The following is a 24,742-nucleotide window of genomic DNA, read 5'->3' as shown; positions in this document are numbered from 1 at the left end:
GTGCCATGGGGCAGGGGCTACGGAGCAGGTTCCCCCCCAGAGTGCTATGGGGCAGGGCTGTGGCTCAGGGCTCCTCCCAGTGCTATGGGGCAGGGGCTACGGAGCAGGTTCCCCCCCAGAGTGCTATGGGGCAGGGCTGTGGCTCAGGGCTCCTCCCAGTGCTATGGGGCAGGGGCTACGGAGCAGGTTCCCCCCCAGAGTGCTATGGGGCAGGGCTGCGGGGCAGGGCTCCTCCCAGTGCCATGGGGCAGGGGCTACGGAGCAGGTTCCCCCCCAGAGTGCTATGGGGCAGGGCTGTGGCTCAGGGCTCCTCCCAGTGCCATGGGGCAGGGGCTACAGGGCAGGTTCCCCCCCCAACACTATGGGGCAGGGCTGCGGGGCAGGGCTCCCCCCTGCACCACGAGGCAGGAGCTATGGGGCAGGCTCCCCCCAGCGCTACGGCTCAGCCCCCCCGGCTGCGGGTGAGGGCCAGAGCCCGGGCCCACGGGGCAGGCTCCCCCGGGCGCCGTGGGGCGGGCGTGGGGCGGGCGTGGGGCGGGCGTGGGGCTCACCGGATGTTGTCCATCCACTGGAACCAGGTGCGGGCGTGGGCCGGGGGGCGCAGGCGCAGGTCCCCCCTCCGCACGGCGGCCGCCGCCCCCCGCGCCAGCCCCTGGCACCGCAGGTACCACTGCGGCTTCAGCAGCGGCTCCACCACGTCCTTCGAGCGGCTGCGGGGGCGCGCGCCGTCACCCCCGGCCGCCCCACGCCCGCCCCACGCCCGCCCCACGGCTGCCCCAGCCACCCCCGGCCACCCACGGGCACCCACGGGCACCCACGGGCACCCCCAGCCGCCCCATGGCTGCCCCCAGCCATCCCCGGCCACCCACGGGCACCCACCGTCACCCCTGGCCACCCCATGGCCGCCCCACGGCTGCCCCAGCCACCCCCGGCCACCCACGGGCACCCACGGGCACCCCCAGCCGCCCCATGGCCGCTCCCCGGCTGCCCCCAGCCATCCCCGGCCACCCACCCTCACCCCGGCCGCCCCATGGCCGCCCACGGCCACCCCATGGCCGCCCACAGCCACCCCACGGCCACCCACCGTCACCCCCAGCCGCCCCACGGCTGCCCCACGGCTGCCCCCAGCCATCCCCGGCCACCCACCGTTACCCCCGGCTGCCCCATGGCCGCCCCACGGCCGCCCCACGGCTGCCCCAGCCACCCACGGGCACCCACGGGCACCCCCAGCTGCCCCACGGCCGCCCCACGGCTGCCCCAGCCACCCCGGCCACCCACCGTCACCCCGGCCGCCCCATGGCCGCCCATGGCCACCCCACGGCTGCCCCAGCCACCCCGGCCACCCACGGGGACCCCCAGCTGCCCCACGGCCGCCCCACGGCTGCCCCCAGCCATCCCCGGCCACCCCCAGCCACCCACCATCACCCCCGGCCACCCCATGGCCACCCACAGCCACCCCACGGCCACCCACTGTCACCCCACAATCCCCCACAGCCACCCGCGGCCACCCCACAGCGACCCACAGCCACCCCCCGGCCACCCACACTGACCCACAACCACCCCACAATCGCCCGCAGTGACCCACGGCCGCCCACAGCCACCCCACGGCGGCCACGGTGGCCCCCGGCCACCCCACCGTGACACAGGGGGACCCACGGCCGCCCCACGGGAGCTACCCACAGCCACCCCACATCTGCCCCACGGGACCCCCGGCCGCCCCGCCCCCACCTGCAGATGGGCACCACCATGGGGTTCTCGGTGACGCCCGGAACAGCCCCCGCTCCTTCAGCGCCTCCAGCACGGCCGCGCGCCCCGCGAAGCGCGGCAGCCCCTGGGGGAGGGGCCCCGCGTCACGCCCGGGTCGCCCCCACCCCCCGGGGCCACCCCCCCAGCGCCCGCGGCACCCCCGACGCCTCCCCCAGCCCCCACCCCCTGGGCCCCCTCCCCCGTGTCCCCCCCGTCCCCCAGTGTCTCCCATCCCCCACACCCCCCCGTCCCCGCGTCCCCCTCCCCCATGTCCCCCGAGTCCCCCGTGTCCCCCAGCCCCCACCCCCTGGGCCCCTCCCCCGTGTCCCCCCGTCCCCCGTGTCTCCCATCCCCCACATCCCCCATGTCCGCCCCCACCCCCTGGGCCCCTCCCCCTGTGTCCCCCCCATCCCCCCATGTCTCCCATCCCCCCCACCCCGCGTCCCCCCTCCCCCCATGGCCCCCTCCCCCATGTCCCCCGAGTCCCCCGTGTCCCCCCAGCCCCCACCCCCTGGGCCCCCTCCCCCGTGTCTCCCATCCCCCTCCCCCGCCTCCCCCCGCGCCCCACCAGGAAGGGGCGGGGCACGTTGCAGAGCCGCCCGTCCTCGCCGATGACGCGGGGGCAGGGCAGCCCGTGCCGCTGCCCCACCTCGAAGTCGGTGGCGTCGTGGGCGGGGGTGATCTTCACCGCGCCTGCGCGGGGGCGGGGTCAGCGCCGGGACACGCCCACCGCGGCCACGCCCCGACACGCCCCCCCCCGGTGGGGCCCGGTGCCCGGCTGGAGCCTCCCCGGCCACGCCCCCATCCCGGGACACGCCCCCCCCCCGAGCCACGCCTGCTTTGAAACCACACCCCATCCTGAGCCACGCCCTCATCTGAAAGCCACGCCCCACTCCAAGCCACGCCCTGGGGGTTAAGCCACGCCCCCAGTCCCGGCCACACCCCACACCAGCCACGCCCCCAGTCTAAGCCACTCCCATTCAGAGCCGCACCCCCGTTCTCAGCCACGCCCCTTTCTAAGCCACACCCTAAAGCCAAGCCACACCCCCATTCCAGACCACACCCCTTCTCAAGCCACTCCCCAAGCCTAAACCACACCCTCGTTCGTAGCCACACCCTCTCAAGCCCCACCCCCCACTCTGGGCCACGCCCCCTTCCCGGACCACACCCCCACCCCGAGCCCCACCCCAATTCCAGCCCCCATCCCTATCCCGAGCCACACCCCATTCCGAGCTCCGCCCCATCCCAAACCACGCCCCCACCCCAAGCCACTCCCACACCTCAAGCCCCGCCCCGCTCTCAAGCCCCGCCCTGCTCTCAAGCCCCGCCCCCTCACCGGTGCCGAAGTGGGCGTCGACGAAGGCGTCGTGCAGCACGGGCAGGCTCCGCCCCGTGAAGGGGTGGCGCACGCGGCGACCCCGCAGGTGCTGGGGGGGCGGGGCCACGTCACCCTCTGGCCCCGCCCACCCCCAGGCCACCCCCACCGCCGCTCAGGCCACGCCCCACCCCCATAGCCCTGCACTAAGGGCAAAGCCCCCTCCCCCGCGCAAGCCCCGCCTCCCCCGCCGGCTCCTCCCTCGGAAGCCCCGCCCCTTGCGGGAGGCCCCGCCCCCGGGTAAGCCCCGCCCACCTGGTAGCGGGGGTCCTCGGGGTGCACGGCCACGGCCACGTCCCCCAGCATCGTCTCCAGCCGCGTCGTCGCCACGACGACCTCTTGCTCCTCCCCCCCGCCCGGGGGCGGGGCCAGCGGGGGGCGGGGTCACCACCCCACCCCCTCTCCACTGCCCCGCTATGGGGCAGCCCCACTGCGCCCCAGCCCCACCCCCCCTCCCCCAGGGGTGCGGCCCCCCTCCCCGGGTGCCCCTCCCCCTGGGTGCCCCTCCCCCCATGGGCTTCCCCCCCCATCCCCCCGCCATGGGTGCCCCTCCCCCGGGTCCCCCCCATGGGTGCCCCTGCCCCCGGGTGCCCCTCCCCCGCCATGGGTGCCCCTCCCCCCATGGGCTTCCCCCCGGTCCCCCTCCATGGGTGCCCCTCCCCCCATGGGCTTCCCCCCCCATGGGTGCCCCCTTCCCCCGGGTCCCCCCCATGGGTGCCCCTGCCCCCGGGTGCCCCTCCCCGCCATGGGTGCCCCTCCCCCATGGGCTTCCCCCCCGGTCCCTCCCCCATGGGTGCCCCTGCCCCCGGGTGCCCCCCCCGCCATGGGTGCCCCTCCCCCCCATGGGCTTCCCTCCCCCATGGGTGCCCCTCCCCCGGCCCCTCCCCCGGGCCCCTCCCCCGCACCCACCGGCCCCCTCCAGGGGGTAGGCGAAGGCCACCAGCACCCCGAACTCCACCGGGTGCTCGTACCCCGGCACCCGCAGCAGCGTCCGGCCCCCCAGCTCCTTCTTGTCCACCTGGGGGGCGGGGCTCTGACCCACGGCCGCCCCACGGCCCCCGGGCACCCCCAGCTCCCCCCAGGCACCCCACCGCCCCACAGGAACCCCACAGGCACCCCCCTGCCCCACAGCCCCGCCCTGGCACCCTCCAGCCACCCCCAGCCCCCCACGGCCCCATGGGCACCCCCAGCCGCCCCCAGCCCCCCACGGGCACCCCCAGCCCCATAAGCACCCCCAGCCACCCCCCACGGGCACCCACAGGCACCCTCCAGCCCCCCCCGCCCCCAGGCCCCCATGGCCACCCCACAGCCTCCCCACAGGCACCCCCCAGCCCCATAAGCACCCCCCAGCCCCCCGGGCACCCCCAGCCCCCCAGCCCCATAGCCCCCGGCCCCCCCAGCCCCCCATGGGCACCCCCAGCCCCATAAACACCCCCAGCCCCCCACGGGCACCCCCAGCTCCTCCCCAGCCCCTCCACGGCCGCCCCCAGCTCCCCCAGCCTCCCCACGGGCACCCCCAGCCCCCCAGCCCCCCAGCCCCCCAGCCCCCCCAGCCCCATAGCTCCCCCGGCCCCCCCCAGCCCCCCCATGGGCACCCCCAGCCCCATAAGCACCCCCAGCCCCCCACGGGCACCCCCAGCTCCTCCCCAGCCCCTCCACGGCCGCCCCCAGCCCCCCACGGGCACCCCCAGCCCCCCAGCCCCCCAGCCCCCCACGGGCACCCCCAGCCCCCCAGCCCCATAGCCCCCCGGCCCCCAGACCTCGATGTCGGAGATGGCGGAGTGCAGGGCGCAGGACCAGTGCACCAGGCGGGTGCTGCGGTAGATCAGCCCCCCCTCGTGCAGCCGCACAAACGCCTCCCGCACCGCCCGGGACATTTTCTGGGGGCCGGGGGTCAGGGACCCACTCCGGCCCCCGGCCCCCTACAGCCCCCCGAGCCCCTATAGCCCCCCCCAGACCCCCTATAGCCCCCCACACCCTATATAATCCCCCTACAGCCCCCCGAGCCCCTATAGCCCCCCCCAGACCCCCTATAACCCCCCACACCCTATATAACCCCCTGCAGCCCCCCGAGCCCCTACAGCCCCCCAGACCCCCTACAGCCCCCCACACCCTATATAATCCCCTACAGCCCCCCGAGCCCCTACACCCCCCCAGACCCCCTATAACCCCCCGAGCCCCTACGCCCTCCCCAGACCCCCTATAACCCCCAGACCCCTGCAGCCCCCCCGAGCCCCTACAGCCCCCCAGACCCCCTATAGCCCCCCGAGCCCCTATAGCCCCCCAGACCCCCTATAGCCCCCACACCCTATATAATCCCCCTACAGCCCCCCGAGCCCCTACACCCCCCCCAGACCCCCTATAACCCCCAGACCCCCTGCAGCCCCCCCGAGCCCCTACAGCCCCCCAGACCCCCTACAGCCCCCCGAGCCCCTATAGCCCCCCCAGACCCCCTATAGCCCCCCACACCCTATATAACCCCCTACAGCCCCCCGAGCCCCTACAGCCCCCCAGACCCCCTATAGCCCCCACACCCTATATAACCCCCTACAGCCCCCCGAGCCCCTACAGCCCCCCAGACCCCCTATAGCCCCCACACCCTATATAACCCCCTACAGCCCCCCGAGCCCCTACGGCCCCCCAGACCCCTGCAGCCCCCCCCACCCTATATAATCCCCACAGCCCCCCCGAGCCCTCTACAGCCCCCCAGACCCCCTACAGCCCCCCACACCCTATATAATCCTCCTACAGCCCCCGAGCCCCTACACCCCCCCAGACCCCTATAACCCCCAGACCCCTGCAGCCCCCCGAGCCCCTACAGCCCCCCAGACCCCTATAGCCCCCCACACCCTATATAATCCCCTACAGCCCCCCGAGCCCCTACGGCCCCCCGAGCCCCTATAGCCCCCCCAGACCCCCTATAGCCCCCACACCCTATATAATCCCCCTACAGCCCCCCGAGCCCCTACACCCCCCAGACCCCTATAACCCCCAGACCCCTGCAGCCCCCGAGCCCCTACAGCCCCCCCAGACCCCTACAGCCCCCCGAGCCCCTATAGCCCCCCCAGACCCCCTATAGCCCCCCACACCCTATAATCCCCTGCAGCCCCCCCCCGAGCCCCTACAGCCCCCCCAGACCCCCTATAGCCCCCCACACCCTATATAATCCCCCTACAGCCCCCCGAGCCCCTACGGCCCCCCAGACCCCACAGCCCCCACACCCTATATAATCCTCCTACAGCCCCCCCCCGAGCCCCTACGCCCCCCAGACCCCCTATAACCCCCCAGACCCCTACAGCCCCCCGATCCCCTATAGCCCCCAGACACTATATAACCCCCAGCCCCCTACAGCCCCCCACATCCCATCTAAGCCCCCAGCCCCCCATAGCTGGCTCCCAGACCCCATAGATCCCCCAGACCTCCCCAGCCCCCTACAGCCCCCATCTAACCCCCCCCGTCCCCCAGCCCCTATAGCCCCCTATACCCCCTATAACCCCTCGCTCCCTGTAGCCCCCCAGCCCCCCCAGCCCCATAGCCCTCACAGGGTCCATGGTGAAGCAGGCCCGGTCCCAGTCCATGGAGGCCCCCAGGCGCCGCAGCTGCTGGTAGATGCGGTCGCCCTTCCTGGGAGAGAGGGGCGGCTGTGGGGCAGCTATGGGGCAGCTATGGGGCTGGGGTGCCGTGGGGCTGGATACATGTCTCTATGGGGTGCCGCAGGGCTCGGCGGAGCGCTGTGGGGCTCTATGGGGTGCCATGGGGTGCCGTGGGGCTGGCTGTGGGGCTCTATGGGGTGCTCTGTGGCTTGGTGGAGCTCTGTGGGGCACTGGGAGATGGGGGGGCTGGATGTGGAGCTCTATAGGGCACGTGGGGCTGGAGATGGGTGGCTGTCAGGTGCCGTGGGGCTGGCTGGGGTCTCTATATGGTGCCGTGGGGCTGGCTGGGGGTTTCTCTATGGTGCTGTGGGGCACTGAGGTGCCGTGGGGCTGGCTGGGGGTCTCTATATGGTGCCGTGGGGCTGGCTGGGGGTCTCTATACAGTGCCGTGGGCACCATGAGGTGCCGTGGGGCTGGCTGGGGTCTCTATATGCCGTGGGGCACCGCAAGGTGCCGTGGGGCTGGCTGGGGTCTCTATATGGTGCCGTGGGGCTGACTGTGGGTCTCTATATGGTGCCGTGGGGCTGGCTGGGGTTCATCTATGGTGCTGCGGGGCACCAAGGTGCCGTGGGGCTGGCTGGGGTCTCTATACAGTGCCGTAGGCACCATGAGGTGCCATGGGGTTGGCTGGGGTCTCTATATGGTGCCGTGGGCACTGCAAGGTGCCGTGGGGCTGGCTGGGGTCTCTATATGGTGCCGTGGGGCTGGCTGTGGGTCTCTTGACAGTGCCGTGGGCACCATGAGATGCCGTGGGGCTGGCTGGGGGTCTCTATACGGTGCCGTGGGGCTGGCTGGGGTCTCTATATGGTGCCGTGGGCACCATGAGGTGCCGTGGGGCTGGCTGGGGTCTCTATATGGTGCCGTGGGGCTGGCTGGGGTCTCTATACGGTGCCGTGGGGCTGGCTGGGGTCTCTATATGAGGCCGTAAGACCGCAGGTGCCGTGGGGCTGGCTGGGGTCTCTATACGGTGCCGTGGGGCACCGCAGGTGCTGTGGGGCTGGCTGGGGTCTCTATATGGTGCCGTGGGGCTAGCTGTGGGTCTCTATACAGTGCCGTGGGCACCATGAGGTGCCATGGGGCTGGCTGGGGGTCTCTATACGGTGCCGTGGGGCACCATGAGGTGCCGTGGGGCTGGCTGGGGGTCTCTATATGGTGCTGTGGGGCACCGCAAGGTGCCGTGGGGCTGGCTGGGGGTCTCTATATGGTGCCGTGGGGCTGGCTGTGGGTCTCTATACAGTGCCATGGGCACCATGAGGTGCCATGGGGCTGGCTGGGGTCTCTATACGGTGCCGTGGGGCACCACAAGGTGCCGTGGGGCTGGCTGGGGGTCTCTATATGGTGCTGTGGGGCACCGCAAGGTGCCATGGGCTGGCTGGGGGTCTCTATATGGTGCCGTGGGGCTGGCTGGGGGTCTCTATACAGTGCCGTGGGCACCATGAGGTGCCATGGGGCTGGCTGGGGGTCTCTATACGGTGCCGTGGGGCACCATGAGGTGCCGTGGGGCTGGCTGGGGGTCTCTATATGGTGCCGTGGGGCACCGCAAGGTGCCGTGGGGCTGGCTGGGGGTCTCTATATGGTGCCGTGGGGCTGGCTGTGGGTCTCTATACAGTGCCATGGGCACCATGAGGTGCCGTGGGGCTGGCTGTGGGTCTCTATACAGTGCCGTAGGCACCATGAGGTGCCGTGGGGCTGGCTGGGGGTCTCTATACGGTGCCGTGGGGCACCACAAGGTGCCGTGGGGCTGGCTGGGGGTCTCTATACAGTGCCGTGGGCACCATGAGGTGCCGTGGGGCTGGCTCTGGGTCTCTATACGGTGCCGTGGGGCACCGCAAGGTGCCGTGGGGCTGGCTGGGGGTCTCTATATGGTGCCGTGGGCACCCATGAGGTGCCATGGGCTGGCTGGGGTCTCTATATGGTGCCGTGGGGCTGGCTGTGGGTCTCTATACAGTGCCGTGGGCACCATGAGGTGCCATGGGGCTGGGGGTCTCTATGCGGTGTGGGGCACCATGCCGTGGGGCTGGCTGGGGGTCTCTATATGGTGCCGTGGGGCACCGCAAGGTGCCATGGGCTGGCTGGGGGTCTCTATATGGTGCCGTGGGGCTGGCTGTGGGTCTCTATACAGTGCCGTGGGCACCATGAGGTGCCATGGGGCTGGCTGGGGAGTCTCTATACGGTGCCGTGGGGCACCACAAGGTGCCGTGGGGCTGGCTGGGGGTCTCTATATGGTGCCGTGGGGCACCGCAAGCTGCCATGGGCTGGCTGGGGGTCTCTATATGGTGCCGTGGGGCTGGCTGTGGGTCTCTATACAGTGCCGTGGGCACCATGAGGTGCCGTGGGGCTGGCTGGGGGTCTCTATACGGTGCTGTGGGGCACCATGAGGTCCCGTGGGGCTGGCTGGGGGTCTCTATACAGTGCTGTGGGGCACCGCACCCGGCCGTGGGCCTGGCTGGGGGTGTCTATATGGTGCCGTGGGGCTGGCTGTGGGTCTCTAGACAGTGCCGTGGGCACCATGAGGTGCCGTGGGGCTGGCTGTGGGTCTCTAGACAGTGCCGTGGGCACCATGAGGTGCCGTGGGGCTGGCTGGGGTCTCTATGGTGCCGTCCACAAGGTGCCGTGGGGCTGGCTGGGGGTCTCATACAGTGCCGTGGGCACCATGACCATGGTGCCGTGGGCTGGCTGTGGGTCTCTATGGTGCCGTGCACCACAAGGTGCCGTGGGGCTGGCTGGGGGTCTCTATGGTGCCGTGGGGGCACCGCAAGGTGCCATGGGCTGGCTGGGGTCTCATATGGTGCCGTGGGGCTGGCTGTGGGTCTCTATACAGTGCCGTGGGCACCATGAGGTGCCATGGGCTGGCGGGGGGTCTCTATACGGTGCCGTGGGGCACCGCAAGGTGCCGTGGGGCTGGCTGGGGGTCTCTATATGGTGCAGTGGGGCACCGCAAGGTGCCATGGGCTGGCTGGGGGTCTCTATACGGTGCCGTGGGGCTGGCTGTGGGTCTCTATATGGTGCCGTGGGGCACCGCAAGCTGCCATGGGCTGGCTGGGGGTCTCTATATGGTGCCATGGGCTGGCTGGGGGTCTCTATATGGTGCCGTGGGGCTGGCTGTGGGTCTCTATACAGTGCCATGGGCACCATGACGTGCCGTGGGGCTGGCTGGGGGTCTCTATACGGTGCCGTGGGGCACCACAAGGTGCCGTGGGGCTGGCTGGGGGTCTCTATACGGTGCCGTGGGCTGGCTGGGGGTCTCTCTATGGTGCTGCGGGGCACCACGAGGCGCCGCGGGGCTGGCGGCGCGTGTCTATAGGGTGCCGTGGGGCCGGCCGTGGGGCAGCACTCACTCCTCCTTCCAGCGCCAGACCTCCTCCAGAAAGGCCTCGCGGCCCAGCTGGTGCCGCGTCAGCCCCCGCTGCCGCCAGAGCTGCCGCTCCACCACCACCTGCGTGGCGATGCCGGCGTGGTCGCAGCCCGGGTTCCACAGCGTCGTCGCCCCCCGCATCCGGTGCCTGTGGGGAGGGAGCGCGCCGTGGGGCCGCACGCCGTGGGGCGGGGGGCCTCGCCCCGGGGCTGGGGGCACACGCCGTGGGGCTGGGGGACGCGCCGTGGGGTCGGGGGAAGGCGCCGTGGGGTTGGGAGGGGCTCGGAGGCACGCCGTGGGGCTGAGGGGGCACTTGGGGGCACGCCGTGGGGGCTGGGGACACGCTGTGGGGCTGGGGGAACTGCTGGGGGTTGGGGGGCACGCCATGGGGCTGGGGGACTCACCATGGGGCTGGGGGGGACTCGGGGACACACTGTGGGGCTGCGGGGGGCACACAGCACGCCATGGGGCCGGGGGACGCGCTGTGGGGCTGGGGGGTGACACCGTGGGGCTGGGGGCTGCGCCGTGGGGCTGGGGGGTGACACCGTGGGGCTGGGGTGGGAGGGACGACTTGTGGGGCAGGCGACAGGACCACCGGGGGTCGGGGGGGGTCGGTGGGGGTCAGGGGGCCGCAGGGGGGCAGGAGGAGGGAGCGGGGGCTGGGGGTCCCCCCGGCGCCGTGGGTCGCCGTGGGTCGCCGTGGGTCGCGCTCACCAGCGGGCGAGGCTGTCCTGGATGGCGGCGGTGAGGGCGTGGCCCAGGTGGAGGGAGCCGGTGACGTTGGGGGGGGGGACGCACATCATGAAGACCCCCCGGGGGTTGGGCTCCGCCACGCTGGAGCGCTGCGGGCGGGGCAGGGCGGGGCTCGCACGAGGGGCTCGCACCAGGGGCCTCCCCGGGCGGGACCCTCGCACGGGGACCCTTCCATAGGGACCCTCGCACGGGGGACTCTTGCACGAGGACCCTCGCACGAGGACCTCGCACGAGGACTTTGCACGAGGACCCTCCCACAGGGGACCCTCGCACGGGGACCCTCGCACGGGGACTTTGCACGAGGACCCTCCCACAGGGGACTCTTGCACGAGGACCCTCGCACGGGGACCCACGCCCAAGGACCTCGCCCGAGGACTTTGCACAGGGACCCCCGCGTGCGGACTGTGCACAAGGACCTTTGCACGAGGACTTTTGCACGAGGACCTCCCACGGAGACCCTCGCACAGGGACTCACGCCCAAGGACCTCGCACGGAGACCCTCGCACGAGGACTTTGCACGGGGACCCTCCCACGGAGACCCTCGCACAGGGACCCTCACGCGGGCATCTTGCCCGTGGACCCTCGCACGAGGACTTTGCACGGGGACCTTTGCATGGAGCCCCTCGCACGAGGGCCCCCTCCTCACTCAAGTCCCTCGCATGGGGGCCCCCTCCTTGCACGAGCCCCTCGCACGAGGGCCCCCTCCTCACTCAAGTCCCTCGCATGGGGGCCCCTCCTCGCACGAGGGCCTCGCACGAGGGCCCCCTCCTCGCACGAGGGCCTCGCACGAGGGCCCCCTCCTCACTCCAGTCCCTCGCACGAGGGCCCCCTCCTCACTCCAGTCCCTCGCACGAGGGCCCCCTCCTCACTCAAGTCCCTCGCACGAGGGCCCCCTCCTCACTCAAGTCCCTCGCATGGGGGCCCCTCCTCGCACGAGGGCCTCGCACGAGGGCCCCCTCCTCGCACGAGGGCCTCGCACGAGGGCCCCCTCCTCACTCAAGTCCCTCGCATGGGGGCCCCTCCTCGCACGAGGGCCTCGCACGAGGGCCCCCTCCTCACTCAAGTCCCTCGCACGAGGGCCCCCTCCTCGCACGAGCCCCTCGCACGAGGGCCCCCTCCTCGCACGAGGGCCTCGCACGAGGGCCTGGCCCGGGCGCCGCTCACCCCGTACTCGGGCTTGAAGAAGCCCTGCCGCTCCCACCAGCTGTACCAGGCCGCCTCCACGTAGCGCGGGCTGTAGGCCTCGGGCAGCGGCACCGACACGTCTGGGACACGGGGACACGGGGGGACACGGGGGACATGGGGGACACGGGGACACGGGGGGACAGGGGGGGACACGGGGACACAGGGGACATGGGGACATGGCGGGGACATGGGGACATGGGGGGGACATGGGGGGACACGGGGACGCAGGGGGACATGGGGACACGGGGGGACATGGGGGACATGGGGGACACGGGGACACGGGGGACACGGGGACACAGGGGACATGGGGACATGGCGGGGACATGGGGACATGGGGGGACATGGGGGGACACGGGGACGCAGGGGGGACATGGGGACACGGGGGGACACGGGGGGACATGGGGGGACACAGGACACGGGGGACACAGGGACATGGCGGGGCATGGGGACACGGGGGGACATGGGGGACACGGACGCAGGGGGACATGGGGACACGGGGGGACACGGGGACACGGGGGGACATGGGGGACGCGGGGGGACACAGGGGGACATGGCGGGGACATGGGGGACACGGGGGACACGGGGACACGGGGACACGGGGACATGGCGGGGACACAGGGGGACACGGGGACACGGGGGGACACGGGGAGACATGGGGACACGGGGGGACATGGGGACACGGGGGGACACGGGGGACAGGGGGACACGGGGGACACAGGGACACGGGGGGACATGGGGACACGGGGGGACACGGGGGACACGGGGGACATGGGGACACAGGGGGACACGGGGGACACAGGGACACGGGGACATGGCGGGGACATGGGGGGACATGGGGGACATGGGGACACGGGGACACAGGGGGACACGGGGACGACACGGGGACATGGTGGGGAGGGGGACAACGGGGACAGGGACGTGGCACGGATGGGGACAGGGATGGGGACAGGGACACGGCAGGGACGGGGACACGGGGACGGGGACGTGGTGGGGACGGGGACGGGGACACAGCAGGCACACGGTGGGGGTGGGGACGCGGTGGGGACAGGGACAACAGGGACACGGCAGGGATGTGGTGGGGACGTGGCAGGGACAGGGATGGGGACGGGGACACGGCAGGGACGGGGACAGGGGGGCGGGGACACACGGACGGGGACAGAGGGACACACATCAGCGCCGCGGCCAGCCGGTCCCCAGCCCCCCGCGTCCCCGTGTTCCCACGTCCCCGTGTCCCCATGTCCCCCACGTCCCCGTGTCCCCCATGTCCCCTGTGTTCCTGCGTCCCCATGTGCCCCCATGTCCCTGTGTCCCCCATGTCCCCATGTCCCTCCGTCCCCGTGTCCCCCATGTCCCCATGTCCCCCATGTCCCCGTCCCCCATGTCCCCCCATGTCCCTCCGTCCCCGTGTCCCCCATGTCCCCATGTCCCCCATGTCCCCGCGTCCCCCATGTCCCCCATGTCCCTCCGTCCCCGTGTCCCCCCATGTCCCCATGTCCCCCCATGTCCCGCGTCCCCCATGTCCCCCATGTCCCTCCGTCCCCGTGTCCCCCATGTCCCCATGTCCCCCATGTCCCGTCCCCCATGTCCCCATGTCCTCCGTCCCGTGTCCCCCATGTCCCCATGTCCCCCATGTCCCTGCGTCCCCGTGTCCCCCCATGTCCCCATGTCCCCCATGTCCCCGTCCCCCATGTCCCTCGTCCCCATGTCCCCCATGTCCCTGCGTCCCCGTGTCCCCCATGTCCCCACGTCCCCATGTCCCGCGTCCCCCATGTCCCCCATGTCCCTCCGTCCCGTGTCCCCCATGTCTCCATGTCCCCCATGTCCCCACGTCCCCCATGTCCCCCATGTCCCTCCGTCCCGTGTCCCCCATGTCCCCATGTCCCCCATGTCCCCGTCCCCATGTCCCCCATGTCCCTCCGTCCCCGTGTCCCCCATGTCTCCATGTCCCCCATGTCCCCACGTCCCCCATGTCCCCCATGTCCCTCCGTCCCCGTGTCCCCCATGTCCCCATGTCCCCCATGTCCCCGCGTCCCCCATGTCCCCCATGTCCCTCCGTCCCGTGTCCCCCATGTCTCCATGTCCCCCATGTCCCCACGTCCCCCATGTCCCTCCATCCCCGTGTCCCCCATGTCCCCCATGTCCCTGTGTCCCCCATGTCCCCCACGTCCCTGTGTCCCCATGTCCCCCCATGTCCCTCCGTCCCCCCGTGTCCCCATGCTCCCCTGTCCCCCATGTCCCCCCCGTGTCCCCTCACCCTTCTTCTCCCCCGGGGGGGTGGGCAGGTCGTAGGTCAGCACCCCGGGGTCCCGGCGCTCCTTCTTCGGCGCCTTCGCCTTGGCCTGCGCACGGGGACCCTCGTCACCGACCCACGGCGACCCACGGCGACCCACGGCCCTCCCACTCTGCGCCCCATCTTGCCGTGGCTCAGGTCCCCATCGCGCCGTGGGTCCCATCCCTCTCCCACCACGGGTCCGGCCGCGCCGTGGGTCCCAGCGCGCCGTGGGTCCGGCCCCGCCGTGGGTCCCAGCGCGCCGTGGGTCCGGCCCCGCCGTGGGTCGGGGGTCGCCCACCTGCTGCTCGCGGCTCCTCTCCTGTTTCTGCTGGAATTTCTCCAGTTTCTCCCGTTTTTTCGCCTCCTTCTTCAGCTGCGCCGCGCTCTTGGCCGGGGGGGCGGTGTCCTGCCCCACGGCGTCCTGCCCCACGGCGTCCTGCCTCACGGCGTCCTGCCTCACGGTGTCCTGCCCCACGGCGTCCTGCCTCACGGCATCCTGCCCCACGGCATCCTGCCTCACGGTGTCCTGCCCCACGGCGTCCTGCCCCACGGCGTCCTGCCCCACGGCGTCCTGCTCCACGGCGTCCTGCTCCACGGCGTCCTGCTCCACGGCGTCCTGCCCCACGGCGTCCTGCTCCATGACATCCTGCCCCAGGGGCCCCAGCCCCACTGGGGACAGCAGGGTCACAGCTCTGTCTCCAGCCCCACAGTGTGTGGTCCCCCAGCCCCATGGCACCCATCTGCACCCCCCAGCACCCCAGCCCCACAGCACCCCAGCTCTCCAGCCCCACACCATCTCACCCCACACTCTCTCAGCTCTCCAGCCCCACACCCCCCCAGATCTGCACCCCGCAGCCCCACAGCACTCCAGCCCCACACCCCCAGCCCCACAGCATCTCAGCCCCACACCATCTCAGCTCTCCAGCCCCACACCCCCCAGATCTGCACCCCCCATCACCCCAGCCCCACAGCACCCCAGCTCTCCAGCCCCACACCCCCAGCCCCACAGCATCTCACCCCACACCATCTCAGCTCTCCAGCCCCACACCCCCAGATCTGCACCCCCCAGCACCCCAGCCCCACAGCACCCCAGCTCTCCAGCCCCACACCATCTCACCCCACACTATCTCAGCTCTCCAGCCCCACAGCCCCCAGATCTGCACCCCGCAGCCCCACAGCACTCCAGCCCCACACCCCCAGCCCCACAGCATCTCAGCCCCACACTATCTCAGCTCTCCAGCCCCACACCCCCCAGATCTGCCCCCCAGCACCCCAGCCCCACAGCACCCCAGCTCTCCAGCCCCACACCATCTCACCCCACACTCTCTCAGCTCTCCAGCCCCACACCCCCCAGATCTGCACCCGCAGCCCCACAGCACTCCAGCCCCACACCCCAGCCCCACAGCATCTCAGCCCCACACTATCTTAGCTCTCCAGCCCCACACCCCCAGATCTGCACCCCCAGCACCCCAGCCCCACAGCACCCCAGCTCTCCAGCCCCACACCCCCAGCCCCACAGCATCTCACCCCACACCATCTCAGCTCTCCAGCCCCACACCCCCCAGATCTGCACCCCCCAGCACCCCAGCCCCACAGCACCCCAGCTCTCCAGCCCCACACCATCTCACCCCACACTATCTCAGCTCTCCAGCCCCACACCCCCCAGATCTGCACCCCCCATCACCCCAGCCCCACAGCACCCCAGCTCTCCAGCCCCACACCCCAGCCCCACAGCATCTCACCCCACACCATCTCAGCTCTCCAGCCCCACACCCCCAGATCTGCCCCCCAGCACCCCAGCCCCACAGCACCCCAGCTCTCCAGCCCCACACCCCAGCCCCACAGCATCTCACCCCACACCATCTCAGCTCTCCAGCCCCACACCCCCCAGATCTGCCCCCAGCACCCCAGCCCCACAGCACCCCAGCTCTCCAGCCCCACACCCCAGCCCCACAGCATCTCACCCCACACCATCTCAGCTCTCCAGCCCCACACCCCCAGATCTGCACCCCGCAGCCCCCAGCCCCCAGCCCACACCCCCAGCGGCTCACCCTGGGGGGCAGGGGGCGCCTCCCCGCAGAGCCCCACGTCCCCCAGCACGGCGCGGAAGTGGGGCAGGCGGACGCAGGTGAGGAACCAGCGGGTGACGCTGGGGAAGGGGCGCGGGCGGCCGCGCCGAGCACCGGGGGGGAGGGGGACAGCGTGGGGGCGGGGGGATGTGGGCAGGGGGACAGGAGGGGACAGGGGGGGACATGGGGGGACGTGGGGGGACACGAGGGACATGGGGGGACACGGGGGATGTGGGGATGTGGGGGACATGGGGGACATTGGGGGATGAGGGGACATGGGGGACACAGGGGATGGGGGACACGGGGGACATTGGGGGATGGGGGGACACGGGGGGACATGGGGGATGTGGGGGGACATGGGGGACACAGGGGATGGGGGGACACGGAGGACATTGGGGGATGGGGGACACGGGGGACATGGGGGACACAGGGGGATGGGGGGGGACACGGGGGACATGGGGGATGTGGGGGATGTGGGGACATGGGGGACATTGGGGGACACAGGGGATGGGGGGACACGGGGGACATGGGGGACACAGGGACACATGGGGGACACGGGGGATGTGGGGACATGGGGGACATGGGGGATGGGGGGACGGGGGACATGGGGGACACAGGGGATGGGGGACACGGGGGACATGGGGGATGTGGGGGACGTGGGGGGAAGTGGGGACATGGGGGGACACATGGGGGACACAGGGGATGGGGGACACGGGGGATGTGAGGGGACATTGGGGGGACACAGGGGGACAGGATGACATGAGGGGACACAGGGATGTGGGGACATGGGGGATGTGGGGGACAAGGGGACCCAAGGGGACACGGGGGGACCCAGCTGTGGGGGACCCGGAAGGGGTCACTGGGGGGCACAGGGGGACAGAGGGGACCCGGGGGGCAGCCGGGGTGACATGGGGACACGGGGTGACCCCACAGGGATGTGGGGACAGGGGGTGACACAGTGACTGGGGGGACCCGGGGGTGACACGGGGGGGATGGGACCCGGGGGTGACACGGGGACACGGGGGGGGGATGGGACCCGGGGTGACACGGGGGGGATGGGACCCGGGGGGGGATGGGGGGTGACGCACGTGCTGGAAGGGGGACAGGAGGGCGCAGGTGACGGTGACGTCGGCCAGGGTGACGTCCTCCCCCACCAGGAAGCTCCGGCCCCGCAGGTGGGACTCCAGCGCCCGCAGCGCCCGGCGCAGCTCCTCCCCCGCACGGCCCCGCACCTGGGGGAGGGGCGGCCCTGGGACCCCGGCACCCACGGGGCCCCCCCGGCACCCACAGAGCCCCAGCCCCTATAGCCCCCCTCCCCAGCCCCGTACCCCCACAGCCCCTATACCCCCATAGCCCCCCAGGCCCCCTTGCTCTCCCCCAGCTGTGGCCTCCTCCCCCCCGCCCCCACCCCCACCCCTTTAGACCCTATTGCCCCCCACCCTCCCTACACCCCGTCCCCCGCCCTGGGGCCCCCAGCCCCTATAGCCCCCCACTGCCCATACCCCCAGTCCCTATACCCCCATACCCCCCCACCCCCCATACCCCCCATACCCCCATATTTATTACCCCATACCCCCTCTACCCCATATACCCCCACCCCCCATACCCCCCACCCCATACCCCCATACCCCTATACCCTATTTTATAATCTTCCCCAGCCCCTTTATATATTTTTACCCCCCATACCCCCAGTATATACCCCCTATTTTTCCCCATACCCCCCAATACCCCCCAACCTATATACACCCCCCACTTTTGGTTACCCCCCATTTTACCCCCTACTTTTATAATCTTTATACCCCCATTTTACCCCCCATTTTGCCCCCTATACCCCCTTATTTTTATACCCCCTTTTATAACTCCACCCCCCCCACTGTATATACCCCATACCCCCATTTTTCCCCCATACCCCCATTTATAATACCCCCACTGCCATAACCCCCTATTTTACCCCCATACCCCCTAATATTTTATAATCCCCCTTTACACCCCCACCCCCTGATACCCCCACACCCCCACTGCCCCATACCCCCTATACCCCCCATACCCCCCAGCCCCTATACCCCCCACCCCCACTTTGCCCCCTTTTACCCCCATACCCCCCATACCCCCAGCCCCTACCCCCCCCCTGCCCCCCGCACCTCCCGCGCGGGCCAGCGCGGCGGCGGGCGCCAGCTCCCTCTCGCCGAAGCCCACCCACTGCCGCACCAGCGCGGCCGGGCCGGGGCCGGCGCCCAGCAGCGCGGGGGGGCTCAGGAACAGCGCGGCGGGGCCGGGCCCGGCCAGCAGGGCCCCCCCGGGGGTGCGCAGCGCCGGCAGGGCCCCCCCGGGCCCCCCCGCGCCCCCCGGCACCCGCCGCACCCGCGGGGGCCGCGGGCCGTAGCGGGCGGCGATCAGCACCCGGCGGGCGGCGGCGTCGGCGGGGGGCGGCGGGAGGAGGAGGAGCGGCGGGGGCGGCGAGGAGGGGGCGGCCATGCCTGGGGAGAGAGGGGGCTATGGGGGCTATGGGGGCTATAGGGGCGGGGGGCTCTGGGGGCTCCATAGGGGCTATGGGGATTGGGGCTCCATAGGGGGCTATGGGGCTCCATAGGGGCTATGGGGGCTATGAGGAGGCGGGAAGGGCTACAGAGGGCTCTGGGGGCTCTATAGGGGGTTATGGGGGAGCTATAGAGGCGGGGGGCTCTGGGGGCTCTATAGGGGTTATGGGGGCTATAGGGCGGGGGGCTCTGGGGGCTCCATAGGGGGCTATGGGGGCAGTGGGGGGCTCTATAGGGGCTATGGGGGATTGGGGCTATAGGGGCTCCAAGGGGCACTGGGGGCCGGGGGCAATGGGGCCGCCGGGGAGGGCCCGGGTCACCGCGGGGGCCCCAGCGCCACGGGGGGGACACCGGGAGGGGGGTCCCGGCCTCGGGGAGGGGGTCCCGGGGGGTCACCGGGGGTCCCGGGGGGGTCACCGGGGGGTCGCGGGGTCACGGGGGTCGCGGTCCCGCCCCCCGGTACCTGCTGCTGCCGCGACGGGAGGAGACACGTGGGGCGGCGCGCGGGGCGCATGCGCGGGGAGCCTGCGCGCAGCACCGCGCCCCCCTCCACCGCGCGCATGCGCGCGGCGGCGCCCCACCATTGGCTGGCGCGCAGGGCTCGGAGGCGGGGGCTCGGTGTACCACAGAGCCCGGCGCGACAGAGCGGCGCCTCGCGACGCGCAGAGCCCCCCAGCGGCGCGGAGGGGCGCTGCAGCAGGCGCCGCTCCGCCCGAGGGAGCCCCCCCCCCCCCCGCAAAAAAAAAGGGACCCAGGTGCTCGGGACCCCAGGGACCCCCAACTGCCCCCAAAATGGACGCAGGAGTTCGGGGCCCCCAACCCCTCCCCAGCCCCCAAGTCCCCCATGAGGTACCCAGGCACCCGAGACCCCTGCCCTGGCCCCCAAAAGGCACCCAGGACCCCCACCCCCCAAAAGGCACCCGAGACCCCCACCCTCTCCCCCAAAGGGCACCCAGGCACCCGAGACCCCCACCCTGACCCCCCAAAACGCGACCCAGCCCCCAAGTCCCCCCCAAAAGGGAGCCAGGATCCCCTAAGACCCCCACCCCTCCCCAGCCCCCCAAGTGTCTCCCCCAAAGGGCACTCAGGGCCCCCCCCCCCAAAGGCACCCGAGACCCCCACCCCCTCCCCAAAGGGCACCCAGGACCCCCAAAAGGCACCCGAGACCCCACCCCTCCCCACAAAGGGCACCCAGGACCCCCCCCAAAAGGCACCTGAGACCCCCACCCCTCCCCCAAAGGGCACCCAGGACCCCCCAAAGGCACCCGAGACCCCCACCCCTCCCCCAAAGGGCACCCAGGACCCCCCCCAAAAGGCACCCGAGACCCCCACCCCTCCCCAAAGGGCACCCAGGACCCCCCCCCAAAAGGCACCCGAGACCCCCACCCCTCCCCAAAGGGCACCCAGGACCCCCACTCCCCCCCAAAGGGCACCCAGGACCCCCCCCCCCAAGGGCACTCAGGGCCCCCCCCAAGACCCCCCCCAAAAAACCCGGCCGCAGGCGTCCGGTGCAGCGCACACCCAGCCGGGGGGCGGGGGTTTATTGATCCCCCCCCAGATATTGAGGGTTGGGGGGGGATCCCCGGCATCAGGGGGTCCCCAGGGCCGGGGGTCCCCGGGGGGGTCCCCGGGGGGGCCGGGGGGGCCACTGCTTCTGCTGCAGGGCCTCCTTGCGGGCCGCGTCCTGCAGCAGCTGGGTGTCCACCTCGTCGGCCGGCAGCTGGACGTAGCGGACCACCGAGCCGCGGATGAAGCAGTTCTTCACCGAGAGCTGGGGGCGGGGTCAGGCCCCGCTGGGGGGGGGACCCCACGGCCCCCAGGGACCCCGGTGTCTGGGCCTGAGACCCCCACCCCCCCCGGCCAAGTGGGAGCCCCCCGGGGATGCCGGTGTCAGCCCCCCCCCGGGACCCCAGGGTCTGGGGGTGAGACCCCCTCACCCACACAACCCCCATCCAGGTGGGAGCCCCCCGGGACCCCCAGGGACCCCAGCATCCAGGTGGGAGCCCCCGGGACCCCCAGGGACCCCGGTGTCTGGGGCTGAGACCCCACCCCCCGGCCAGGTGGGAGCCCCCAGGGACCCCCAGGGACCCCAGCATCCAGGTGGGGGATCCCCGGGACCCCCACATCAGCCCCCCGGGACCCCAGGGTCTGGGGGTGAGACCCCTCACCCACACAACCCCCATCCAGGTGGGAGCCCCCGGGGACCCCCCAGGGACCCCAGCATCCAGGTGGGAGCCCCCCAGACCCCCACGGCCCCCCAGGGACCCCGGTGTCTGGGCCTGAGACCCCACCCCCCGGCCAGGTGGGAGCCCCCAGGGACCCCCATGGCCCCCAGGGACCCCGGTGTCAGCCCCCCGGGACCCCAGGGTCTGGGGTGAGACCCCTCACCCACACAACCCCCATCCAGGTGGGAGCCCCCGGGACCCCCACGGCCCCCCAGGGACCCCAGCATCCAGGTGGGGGATCCCCTGGGACCCCACAACCCCCATCCAGGTGGGAGCCCCCAGGGACCCCGGTGTCAGCCCCCTGGGACCCCCACGTCAGCCCCCAGGGACCCCCAGGACCCTGGTGTCTGGGCGCGAGACCCCACAACCCCGTGTCGAGGTGGGGCCCCCCTGGGACCCCAGCATCTGTGGGTGGGAGACCCCGGGACCCCCACGTCAGACCCCCAGGACCCCCGGCATCCGGGTGCGAGCCCCCTGGGACCCCACATCCAGGCCGGGACCCCTGCCCCCCGGGACCCCAGGACCCCGACATCGGGGTGTGAGACCCCCAGAGACCCCCACCATCCGGGGGGAGACCCCCGCTCCCCCTCGGGGGACCCCAAAGTCTTGGTGGGAGACCCCCGGGACCCTGGCATGGCCCCCCAGGGGGTCCCCCCCCACGTGGGGGTCGTTGTCCCCCACCATGTGGGGTCCCTCACCACCTGGGGGTCCCCCCCCGGGTCCCCCCTCACCATGTGGGGTCCCTCCCCAGTCCCCCACCACGTGGGGTCCCCCCAGTCCCCCCTCACCACGTGGGGTCCCCCCATCCCCCCTCACCATGTGGGGTGTCCCCCCAGGTCCCCTCACCATGTGGGGTCCCCACCACCTGGGGTCCCCCGTCCCCCGTCACCATGTGGGGTCCCCCTGTCCCCCCACCACCTGGGGTCCCCCGTCCCCCTCACCATGTGGGGTCCCCCGTCCCCCGTCACCATGTGGGGTCCCCCTGTCCCCCCACCACCTGGGGTCCCCCGTCCCCCTCACCATGTGGGGTGTCCCCCCCGTCCCCCCACCACCTGGGGTCCCCCGTCCCCCCTCACCACCTGGGGTCCCCCATCCCCCCTCACCATGTGGGGTCCCCCTGTCCCCCCCACCACCTGGGGTCCCCCGTCCCCCTCACCATGTGGGGTCCCCCTGTCCCCCCCCACCACCTGGGGTCCCCCGTCCCCCTCACCATGTGGGGGTACTTCTCGAGGTCGGTGACGCTGATGTCCGTCAGTTTGATGTTCAGGTACTGGGGGGACGGGGGCGGCCAGAGACCCCCCGGCCCCACAGAACCCCCCCCAGCCCCATAGACACCCCCGGCCCCACAGAACCCCCCAGCCCCATAGACACCCCCGGCCCCACAGAACCCCCCCCATGGACCTCAAAGCCCCCAGCCCCACAGATACCCCTGGCCCTATAGACACCCCCAGCCCCACAGACACCCTCCAGTCCCCCAGCCCCATAGATACCCCCGGCCCCACAGACAGCCCCCCCAGACTCCGAAGCCCCCAGCCCCACAGACACCCCTCAGCCCCACAGACGCCCCCAGCCCCCGACCCCCACAGACACCTCCCCAGCCCCATGGCCGCCCCACCCCACACACCCGAAGCCCCCAGCCCTACAGACCCCCCAGCCCCACAGATGCCCCACAGATGCCCCCACCCCACGGACCCCGAAGCCCCCAGCCCCACAGACACCCCCACTCCCCCCAGCCCCACAGATGCCCCCCAGCCCCGAAGCCCCCAGCCCCACAGACACCCCCACTCCCCCCAGCCCCACAGACCCCCCGCCCCCTCACCTGGTCCACCGAGTGCAGGGTCCCGCAGATGCTGCAGGAGAGAAACGGGGTTCGTGGGGGGGGGCAGACAGGGGGCCGGGCTCAGGGGGGCCACGAGGGAGCCTATGGGGGGCTGGGCTGGGGGGGCATGGCAGGGCCTGGGGGGGGTCTCTGGGGGAATGGGTGGGGGGGCCTGAGGGGCCTATGGGGGCTGGGGGTGCACATGGGGGCATATGGGGGCCCAGAGGGGGTCTGGGGGGCTGGGCTGGGGGGGCCTATGGGGGTCTATGGGGTGCTGGGGGTACACATGGGGGCCATATGGGGGTCCAGGGGGTCTGTGGGGGGCTGGGCTGGGGGGGGCTATGGGGGGGGGGTCATGGGGGCTGGGGTACACATGGGGGCATATGGGGGGCCCAGGGGGTCTGGGGGGGAATGGGCTGGGGGGGCTGTGGGGGGGGGTCATGGGGGCTGGGGGTACACATGGGGGCCTATGGGGGCCCAGGGGGTCTGGGGGGGCTATGGGGGGTCATGGGGGCTCCCGGGCGCCAGGGGCCATGGGGGGTATGGGGGGTCCACGGGGTGGGGCGGGGGCTGCGGGGGGTCCAAGGGGGTGGGGGGCGCGGGGGAGCCGGGGGGGGGCTCCCACCTGAGGTCGTTCTTCAGCTCCACCACCACGTCCTTCCCCACCAGGGACTTGAAGAAGGAGTAGAAGAGCTGGGGGGGGGACACACGGGGGTCAGAGGTCACGGGGGTCACGGGGGTCACGGGGGTCAGGGGACCCCGCGATCTCCCCCTCCCCCGCCCCGCTCTCACCACCGCGGCCGCGGCGGCGCCTCCCCCGCCCGCCAGGAGCGCGCGCGACGCACGCCCCGCCCCCTTCCGCCGCGTCAGGCCTGGCCCCGCCCACTCCCTCTCCCGAGACTCCGCCCATCTCCCCGTCCCACCCCTCCAGGCCCCGCCCACCCCGTTTCCCAGGGTCCGCCCCGCCGAAGCAACGCCCACCCCTCCCCGAGGCTCTGCCCACCCCGAGGCCCCGCCCGCCCCCGCCGAGGCCCCGCCCATCCCGCCTCCACCGAGGCTCTGCCCACCCCGAGGCCCCGCCCACACGCCCCGAGGCCCCGCCCGCCCCCGCCGAGGCCCCGCCCACCCCTCCCCAGGCTCTGCCCACCCCGAGGCCCCGCCCGCCCCGCCGAGGCCCCGCCCACCCCTCCCCGAGGCTCTGCCCACCCCGAGGCCCCGCCCACACGCCCCGAGGCCCCGCCCGCCCCGCCGAGGCCCCGCCCACCCCGCCCGCGGGACGCGGAGGCGGCGGGAGGGAAGTGACTCACCCGCCCCCGCGCCGGGGCAAAGGTCGAGGGGCGGGGCCGCGGCCACGTGTCCGGGGACCCCACAGCCCCGTGTCCCCACGCCCCCGTGTCCCCGTGTCCCCAATCCCCCCGTGTCCCCCCGTCCCCCTGTCCCCATGCCCCTCCTGGGACCCACAGCCCCATGGCCCCGTGTCCCCTCGTGTCCCCACGTCCCCACGTCCCCGTGCGTTCCGTGGCCCCCAATATCCCCGTCCCCCACGTCCCCACGTCCCTGTGTCCCCATGTCCCCACGTCCCCACATCCCAATGTCCCCACGTCCCCCAATGTCCCCTGTCCCCCACATCCGTGTGCCCACGTCCCCACGTCCCCGTGTCCCCTGTGTCCCCATGCATCCCCCGTGTCCCCACATCCCCGTGTCCCCCGTGTCCCCACATCCTGATGTCCCCACATCCCCGTGTCCCCCATGT

At 72.6% G+C, this 24,742-nt stretch overlaps 3 protein-coding genes across 3 annotated transcripts in view; 1 reads left to right on the top strand and 2 right to left on the bottom strand.

The window, feature by feature from the left end:
• Positions 1 to 19,507, bottom strand: part of VARS1 (valyl-tRNA synthetase 1) — a 32,855-nt gene extending 13,348 nt beyond the window's left edge. Inside the window, 17 exon segments of the mRNA XM_072847809.1 lie at positions 552 to 710; positions 1,729 to 1,765; positions 1,768 to 1,831; positions 2,315 to 2,439; positions 3,083 to 3,173; positions 3,377 to 3,459; positions 4,031 to 4,139; positions 4,882 to 5,001; positions 6,664 to 6,745; positions 10,113 to 10,277; positions 10,844 to 10,971; positions 12,047 to 12,147; positions 14,322 to 14,406; positions 14,638 to 15,008; positions 16,391 to 16,520; positions 17,497 to 17,640; positions 19,409 to 19,507. Of these exon segments, the coding sequence (XP_072703910.1) occupies positions 552 to 710; positions 1,729 to 1,765; positions 1,768 to 1,831; positions 2,315 to 2,439; positions 3,083 to 3,173; positions 3,377 to 3,459; positions 4,031 to 4,139; positions 4,882 to 5,001; positions 6,664 to 6,745; positions 10,113 to 10,277; positions 10,844 to 10,971; positions 12,047 to 12,147; positions 14,322 to 14,406; positions 14,638 to 15,008; positions 16,391 to 16,520; positions 17,497 to 17,640; positions 19,409 to 19,507 (2,093 nt within the window).
• The window catches only part of LOC140644806 (uncharacterized), a 297,384-nt gene that overhangs the window by 214,134 nt on the left and 58,508 nt on the right, over positions 1 to 24,742 (top strand). The gene's annotated exons all lie outside the window — the stretch shown is intronic.
• LSM2 (LSM2 homolog, U6 small nuclear RNA and mRNA degradation associated) lies at positions 20,450 to 24,030 on the bottom strand. Its single transcript, XM_072847807.1, has 4 exons — positions 23,615 to 24,030; positions 22,990 to 23,020; positions 22,381 to 22,440; positions 20,450 to 20,716 (listed from the first exon to the last, which is right to left on the bottom strand). The coding sequence occupies exons 1-4, from the start codon at positions 24,028 to 24,030 to the stop codon at positions 20,534 to 20,536; spliced, it is 690 nt and encodes a 229-aa protein (XP_072703908.1). The 3' UTR covers positions 20,450 to 20,533.

This window comes from Ciconia boyciana, chromosome 29 (assembly GCF_034638445.1).
Source record: "Ciconia boyciana chromosome 29, ASM3463844v1, whole genome shotgun sequence".
Taxonomy (NCBI): Eukaryota; Metazoa; Chordata; class Aves; order Ciconiiformes; family Ciconiidae; genus Ciconia; species Ciconia boyciana.
Note: the sequence above shows the minus strand (reverse complement) of the source record. Positions and strands in the feature narration are given on the sequence as shown.

Bases quoted from the DNA above. Each gene is read 5' to 3' on its own strand.
- LSM2 (XM_072847807.1), bottom strand. From the start codon at position 24,030: ATGGGCGGGGCCTCGGCGGGGGCGGGCGGGGCCTCGGGGTGGGCAGAG. The intron at 23,021-23,614 runs GTGGGAGCCCCC...TCTCTCCTGCAG, and splicing joins GAGCTGAAGAACGACCTCAG to CATCTGCGGGACCCTGCACT. The intron at 20,717-22,380 runs GTGAGGGGGACG...CCCCGCCCCCAG, and splicing joins TCGAGAAGTACCCCCACATG to CTCTCGGTGAAGAACTGCTT.